The 7890-nt window shown below is 34.8% G+C and overlaps 1 protein-coding gene across 3 annotated transcripts; it reads left to right on the top strand.

Moving 5' to 3' along the window:
• Positions 1-516: 516 nt before the first annotated feature.
• Positions 517-5114, top strand: LOC110885073 (protein EI24 homolog). 3 transcript variants are annotated; one of them, XM_035978480.1, is made up of 11 exons: positions 517-681; positions 759-824; positions 1667-1814; positions 2140-2192; positions 2288-2422; positions 2512-2575; positions 3099-3184; positions 3554-3636; positions 3722-3798; positions 4014-4089; positions 4829-5114. In XM_035978480.1, the coding sequence occupies exons 1-10, from the start codon at positions 560-562 to the stop codon at positions 4050-4052; spliced, it is 873 nt and encodes a 290-aa protein (XP_035834373.1). In that variant the 5' UTR covers positions 517-559; the 3' UTR covers positions 4053-4089; positions 4829-5114. The 3 variants fall into 3 exon arrangements, with proteins under 3 accessions (XP_035834373.1, XP_021988459.1, XP_035834374.1); XM_022132767.2 differs by having other exon boundaries at positions 3974-4089; XM_035978481.1 differs by lacking the exon at positions 4829-5114 and having other exon boundaries at positions 4009-4089.
• Positions 5115-7890: the final 2776 nt, after the last annotated feature.

Here is a 7890-nt window from a genome sequence, read left to right as displayed (position 1 = left end):
AATATGAACAGAGTAATTGGTATTACAAACTATTGTAGGTAAAACTTTATATCAAATTTCTTATCATAGTTGTAAATTTCGTTTGGACTGGGTAGCGTGGCTTAAAAACCTGCTACTTAGTATGTATCAATGTGGTTTCAATTTTGTTGCCATTGTTATCCAAAAGTAAAATCTGGATAGATTTTTCAGTTAACATCCAGTTTTTTTTTTTTTTTTTTGTCTTTTCCTCCCTTTTAATGAAGGGCAAAATTATCAGATTTTTTTAATTTGTTATAATAAAACATTAAAAGACCATTTTCCCCTTCATTTAAAGAGATGAAAAAGACAAAAAAGCTGAATGTTAACTGAAAAATTTGACGAGATTTTGATTTTGGATGAAAATAACAACAAAATTAAAACTACAGGAACCCATATTAAAAAGGTTTGAGTTTTGAACTAAAATAACAAAACTAACCAAACATAAGGGACCATTTTGGCAGTTTACTCAAATAAATAAACCAAACCTTCTGGTGAAAACACTTCACATCTTTCTCGCAAAATCCCCAAAATCTTTACAGTAATGGAAAACCTTCACCCTTTGATGACACGTTACCGTACAAAACTGAAGCAAGCATCGGAGCTATGGCTTGAAGGTTTTCGAGAAGCTTGTTGTCTGCACAGAGTTGCCATATACTGTCTCCGGTTCTCTTCTACTTACGCAACTCTTATCATTAAATTCAACTTGTTGATGTTTGATTTAGATCTGTTTGCATGTGAAGGTCCAAGCAGTTGATGATCCGAACCGGACAGTGCTTTCTATTGAACGGTTTCATCTTTTTAGGAAGGTGATCCTTTTGTTAAAGCTGTTTGAACTTCAATTGACTATTTGTTTGCTTTAAATTGATAAATAATAACTATGTTTAGTTATGAATCTAATAGTGCATTTGTTGTTAGGATGATGAATGGGACAGTATATAGGTATTTTATATTCACTCACAATATATGTGTTATAGATATTTATGTGTAGGCGCTCGGGAGGGCAAAAGTGAAATGGTACTAGTTTAACGTTATTTTACTAATTTCGTGAAAATAACGTTAAAAGTGGCGGATGGTTAATCAATGCATCATGTGGTGACGTTGATAACTGAAAGACACGGGGTACATGCACCAATCAGTCTCTGTCCCGATTGTTTGAGTGTTATGTGTCTTAGGTCCAAGGCTTGATACAAAACTACAATCGAGCCGGGGGTCTCACTAGAAGCAGCCTCTCTATTCCTACGGGTAGAGGTAAGGCTGTCTACATCTACCCTCCTCAGATCCTACCATAGCTTTGCTATTGGTGGGATTTACTGAGTACGATGATGATGATGATGATATTTGCCCAATATGCAAATGCAAATTGAGGTTTGTATGTCAAAAGACACGTTTTAGGTGAGGACGCTTTGCTGACGAGTTATCTTTGGTTAAAGATTTAACCTTGAATAGAACTTAGAGATACATGTAATCCTTAATTGAATTACATAGTTAGTTTCCTAGATAAGAAACAAATAATGTACATTGCCTTTTGAGATTTTGAAATGCAACAAGGTTCCTATTAGGCAGTAGTGTCACCCAATACATAAAGAAGTCTAAGATATATGTTTAACTGTTACTGAAATGTAATACTGTTATTTGTATTGTTTTGCAGTATTTTCATTCTAAGATCTCTTATCCTTCCAACGCTAGAATGGATATTACCTTTGGGAGTCCCTGATGGTTATCAAGAACCTTGCTTATCGGAGATGCCTATAAGATTGTACGCCTTCTTACGACTTGGACTCTTGCAACTTATTTATGTGAGTATACGATAGGAAAGTTGGTTTTAAATTATGGGTGCAGTTGCCCTTTAAACGTTTTATATCTTAAGATGCTTATAAACAATCATTTAGAGTTCCTGAATTATGAATTGCCATGTTTCCTACAGTATCTGCTGCTCAATATGTTTATAATCATGGTATAGAAAGTCCTATGTATACGGAACAAATTTGTTTATCGTTACACAGTTTGTTTTGTATGTTGTATTTTTCTTATTAAACCAAAAACATTTGTGCCATTAATTGGTTCTTCTTGTGAAACTTAGCATTACAGATCACTTGATATGTTATTTTTTCTTTTTAACAGGCTCTATGGTTTTACCCTTTGTACATATTCAGCTTCATTTTAAGCACTATCTGGTACATCTCTTTTCTTCTCAGCAGATCTTCCGTTGCGTCTTGTAATTTGGCGACTTATATGTATATACATGCACACATGTGTATAACTTCTTTAGGTACAATGATATTGCTCAGTTTGGTCTTACGGTTACTGAAAAAGACGGGCCGACCAATGTAGCTCCATCAACCCAAAAGGAACCTTCAACTTCACAAAATGCAACACCTGTTGATAAACCAACTGACCTTGGGCGGTACTATAATATTTTAGACGCGCGTTATCTTTTTAGTTGTGAGTGTCGCTCATTTAACTGTTATAATATAATATATATATTTTTTGCAGGGTCATGATAGGAATAGCAGAACAGGGGTATTCACTCCTCCTATTGACCTTATTTTTCTTGGAGGTATATATATATATATATATATATATATATATATATATATAGAGAGAGAGAGAGAGAGAGAGAGAGAAAGTGTAAAATACATTTGATCTTAACGTACGAGTGTACGCGATGAGTATTCCGAATGTTATATTTTTCCGAGGTTGCTAAGCCGCATGTTATAGGTGTCCGGGTTTGTGAAGTAGTGTCCGGGTTTGTGAAGTAGAGGAAATCCGCATGTTATATTTTCCCATTTTGTGAATCCGCATGTTATAGGTGTCCGGGGTTAGTGAATCCGCATGTTATAGGTGTCCGGGTTTTAGTGAATCCGCATGTTATAGGCTGTCCGGGTTTATGAAGCCGCATGATATAGGTTGTCCGGGTTTGTGAAGCTGCATGTTATATTTTCACAGCATACGCATCGTACGTTAAGGCCAATTGTACAATAACCGGCCTCTCTATATATATTCACATATCATGTTATATTTTTTGTTTTAAAGTGGTAAGTCTTTGGTAATATATACTGAAAATAATGGGTTTGTTACAGGTTTACCTCACCGGTTTTGTACCTTATATTGGAAAGGCTCTCAATTTTATACTTCTTTCGTGGATGTATGCGTATTACTGCTTTGAGTATGTGTCGATTACATGGTTATCGTTTGTTTAAATTTAGAGGTGGCATAATGGTGGGTCTGGTAATGGGTCAAACTGTTTGTGGGTTGGGTTGATCTGGAAGGACCGGAACACTATTTGTTCAAATTTGTTGTATTATTTTTATAAACAGTTCGTGTGACAAAAAAAGATTACAGAAATTATCTTATTCTAATAATAATTGACTTTGACCTGTTTTCTTTTAAACTAGCCTTTTATAAACCCTTTTGAATCGATTAAAACATAACATGAATTGACCCGTTCATAGGTAAATAGATTGACATTGCCACCTCTACCGTACTAATTATACCTTACCACATATCATCTCATTGTAGCTTTTCAATTTCATAGGTACAAATGGAACTTCTCTGGCCTGAGTTTGGATAAAAGGCTTGACTTTTTTGAGTCAAACTGGGCGTTCTTCGCTGGTTTTGGTATTTTCCAGGGTTTTTCCACTTATGTTTTGGTGATTAAGTTGTGAGAATATTATTCACGCGAGTATGAAAATTGTACTTTCAGGATCTCCTTGTGTTCTGGCCATTTTCTTTTTTTCTCCTTTAGTGAGTTATGGAGTAATGGCAGTACTCTTTCCGATGGTAAATACTCGAACACTTTCTGTATTATATTACCACTAAATCAGAAATACGAATTCAGATTTTCGGGGATTATTTTTACATATTTAATACATTCTGGTTGACCCTGTGTCTTAGGAGATATCGACTGTTGTGGGCGTAATTAATAATTTAATGACACTAATAATTTGTGTTTCAGTTCGTTTTGACTGCAGCTGGTACAGATGCTGACAGTGTAGTTGACGCACATAAAACAAAATGGAGAGGTGAAGAATTGAGAAAGCTTCCTATATTTTACGCTGCAGATAAGTTATTGTAAGAAATCTACTTCACGGAATCTCTTATATATTCACATATCAATTAATGCGCATTACACTCGAAGCTTATTGCTGTTAGACTATACTTTCTGTTTTGGTTGCTAAACAATTATTATTATCAGAAGTCAAAACACATCTAAACCAGAGCTCCGCTAGACATTCATATTTAGGTGGTGTTTGTTTTTCTAGAAAAGATCTGCACAGGCTCTTCTGTCTGTGCCGCGCACACCACGCACAGACATTGCCATCTGCAGACTATTTGTTTTTCCGAAGACGTTTCATTAAAAAACGTCTGTGCCCAGCTCTTCTTGGTGCAGACTTGGCTCAGCCACTTCTAAGGTCTGCAGAAGGTTAACCACACCACCCACCACCACCGTCCACCACCCACCTGTTGGGTTCGTAGGCTTTAAGGGTAGCTGACCCTAATTGGGGTTAGCCGGCCTAGTTATTTGGCCCACTTAGTTAACTTGTTGACTAAGGGGCTGTTTGGCAACTTCTGAATGGTTAAGTGCTGAACCAGTAAGAGTAAGAGGTCTGAACCAGAGATTTAAAAAAAAATACGAATCGACCATTTAATAGCAAACGAGTTGAAATTGCCATCCCTACTTTAATATTCAGCCAGAATATTTAAAGAAAGATATATCAAACTGAAGCCAATTAAAATTCAGGTATCGCTGCATGCATCATTTACCGATTTTAGACTTAATTTATTTCTTTGATCATCCTTTCATTTACAGGATGCGAATCTTGTCTCTTCTTCCTGTGGAACCTCAGGAGCACACGTCTGACAAGAAAGCACTCTGAGACTAATATGCTAATCTTAAAGAGCTTGAAGATTCCTGTGTTCATACAAAGAGTACATTTAGTTGTTTTATGGTTTTCTATTGATTATAATGGGCGACATTTGCAGCAGATAGAAAAATGGTTAGAAAGTGACAAGACAGCATTGTGATATAGATGTTTGAAGTTTTTAGATGTAGAATTGTTTTTTGGTCTAAAGATGATTGACATGAAACATACCCACATGTGTGTTTATATCTTGTTTAAGGTTCTTTGGTTAGACTATGTGTAGTGGGGCGTTATAGGGCATTATAGGGCAAAAAAAACGCCCCCTTTCCCATTACATAGGGCATTATAAGGCATTATTTTTGAAAAAAAATTGGCGGGGCATTATATATAAAATGCCTAACATGGTTTGTGAAATGGTTGACTGGATTTGACCCACCAATGAGAAAATAGTTTGCTTTTTTTTTTTTGTTTAATGATTGGAAGGGGCATTATCATGCATTATACCTACTACGCCACTTTTGCAATAACGCCCTATGCTGACTGGACTGCCACGTGTTAAATAATGCCCCATGGTGGGGACATTATTTTGTTTAACCACTACACATGGTCTTAGGACCCCTTTAAAACTGAATTTGACAGATGTACAACATTCAGTGGTACAAGTCATTTTACTGTTTGGTTCTTTCTCTTTAGATCTAAACTAGTACTTAACCCTGTGCGTTTGGTTATCAGTATAAAATGGCATTCGGTATACCCACCGAAGGAGCGTAGAACCGTTAGGAAAAGAGCATTCAAATAACCCTTGTACGTGTGAAAGCTGGTCGGTTAAAATATAATGTTACAAAAATTGATGTCAATATGTAGAACAAAAAAAATAAAGTGTATATTAGTAAAGTTAAAAAAGAAGGAAAATTGGTTTTTAATAAACCAACCTTTGTCCTGTTGGTAAATAATAATCTTACCTACGTAATTGGTATATAATAATCCTATCTATAAATATGTTGGTACTCAATGAACTTTCGTTAATTTTTTTAACTGAATTTTTAAGTTTTATTTAGTACACAAACAGTCCATGTAGTTGTAATTTACTAGTTTTAACTATTTTAAAACTAGTAAATTATAGTCACTTGAGGTTTTTTTGTTTTATAAAATAGTTAAAACTAGTAAATTACAACTACAGAGACTTTTTGTGTAATAAATAAAACTTAAAAATTAACTTCAGTTAAAAAAATTAGCGAAAGTTCATTGAGTACAAACATGTTGATAGGTAGGATTATTGTATACCAATTACGTAGGTAAGATTATTATTTACCAACGGGACAAAGATTGGTTTATTAAAAACCAATTTTCCAAAAAAGAAAAGCATAGTTATCTGAAAACTTTATTAAAGTAGAGGGCTAAACATGTTATTAGCATCGTTAAGGGAATAAAATTGTGTTGGTTAAACTTTAATAAAGCTCAGAGAAGAGAGTGAGAGGCTAAACATGTTAGTAAAGTTAATGAAAATAAAGGAATCCGAAAACTTTATTCAAGTAGGGAGGCTAAACATGCTATTAACAAAATTGAGGGATTAATTAAGTTAAAAAATAAAGATATTTCAAAACTTTATTAACGCAGAGAGACTAAAATGTTTTGCAAGAAAAAGGAGGTTGTCACATGACGTGGCAGTGTGTGAGTTGCAAGAAAATGTTATAGTTACCTTTTCTTGAGTGAATTACCTTATTGGTGTATGGGCAGCCACATGACATTTTAACGTGGAAGTAGTTATGGGTTGAAGTTTATCACAGTGGACCTTTGGACACTGGGTTTCTCTAGAATGATGGTGGGCTGGGTCACCTGGGTTTCTCTAGAATGATGGTGGGCTGGGTCACCAGTGTCATTTGTGTTTGCAGGGTGAAAGGCCTTTTGCCATTAGATTTATTATCGGGCTTTTGTTGGTTGTTAAAAAAGAATTACCTTTTCTTGGTGTTTGCAGGGTGAAAGGCCTTTTACCATTAGATTTATCATCGGGCTTTTGTTGGTTGTTAAAAAAAAATTACCTTTTCTTGAGTTGGGCCTTCTATCAACATTGCATTTTCATTAACATGATCGGCAATTCGGCATTACTACTATCTACTGTTGTTTGATATGTATTTTTTTTTCGGCATTACTACTATCTTCTGTTGTTTGATATGCATTTTTATTCTATTTTTTATTTGAATTATAGTTTAACATTACCGTTTAGAAAAATATAAAGTGTTTCTTCTTTTTTTTAATAGATAAATATTAGTTTACATATTATTTTTGTATGGTATATTGGAGCTGCTTAACGAGCTAGTGTTCGACATGGGCTTCTGCTGGAAAAGACTTGAGCTCAAAGTTAATCAAGCAAGCTCCGTTTAATACGTTTATTGTTACCGAGCTAAAATTTGAGCTCGAGCTAGCTTGCGACTTGACGAACTAGCTTTGTTTATACTAAAATTATAATTTAAAATTTTAAGTAATTAATAAGTATTTAGCTTGGTTTGAGCTCGGTTCATTTACAAACCAAACCGGCTCTATTCATTTATTAACAAACCAATTTCAAACAAACTTTATTTTAGCTTTTTTCGAGGAAGCTTTGAGGGAGCTCAAGCCAAGAGATCCCCTATATATGAATCTAGATATGTATTTTGGTTCTCATTCGTACATAATTCTAGAGTAAAGTTATTATGCGAAGTCTTCTAAATATATGAATGGTACAAAGACACAATAGATCGTAAAATTAACACACTAGATCACAAAAAAAAGGGTATTGGATTTTAATAATCCCAAGTTTCACTAATTGGCCGGTAATAATCCCAACTTCAAAAATTGTCTACAACAGTCCCAACTTGTAAGATTTTGGCCACCAATGATCCTTGTCTAACTGGGTTAGAACCCAGTTAGTTTTTTGAAGTTTTGAGCGGCGGAGAAGGTCACTAGAGGTTGGAGATGACAAGTGGTGGTCTCCTTTGGTGGTTTCAGGGGTAAAGAAGGTCGTCGGAATAAG

This window comes from Helianthus annuus, chromosome 10 (genome assembly GCF_002127325.2).
Source record: "Helianthus annuus cultivar XRQ/B chromosome 10, HanXRQr2.0-SUNRISE, whole genome shotgun sequence".
NCBI classification, from domain to species: Eukaryota; Viridiplantae; Streptophyta; class Magnoliopsida; order Asterales; family Asteraceae; genus Helianthus; species Helianthus annuus.
Note: the sequence above shows the minus strand (reverse complement) of the source record. Positions and strands in the feature narration are given on the sequence as shown.

Bases quoted from the DNA above. Each gene is read 5' to 3' on its own strand.
- LOC110885073 (XM_022132767.2), top strand. From the start codon at position 560: ATGGAAAACCTTCACCCTTTGATGACACGTTACCGTACAAAACTGAAG. The intron at 2,193-2,287 runs GTACATCTCTTT...TAACTTCTTTAG, and splicing joins TTCATTTTAAGCACTATCTG to GTACAATGATATTGCTCAGT. The intron at 2,576-3,098 runs GTATATATATAT...GGTTTGTTACAG, and splicing joins TGACCTTATTTTTCTTGGAG to GTTTACCTCACCGGTTTTGT.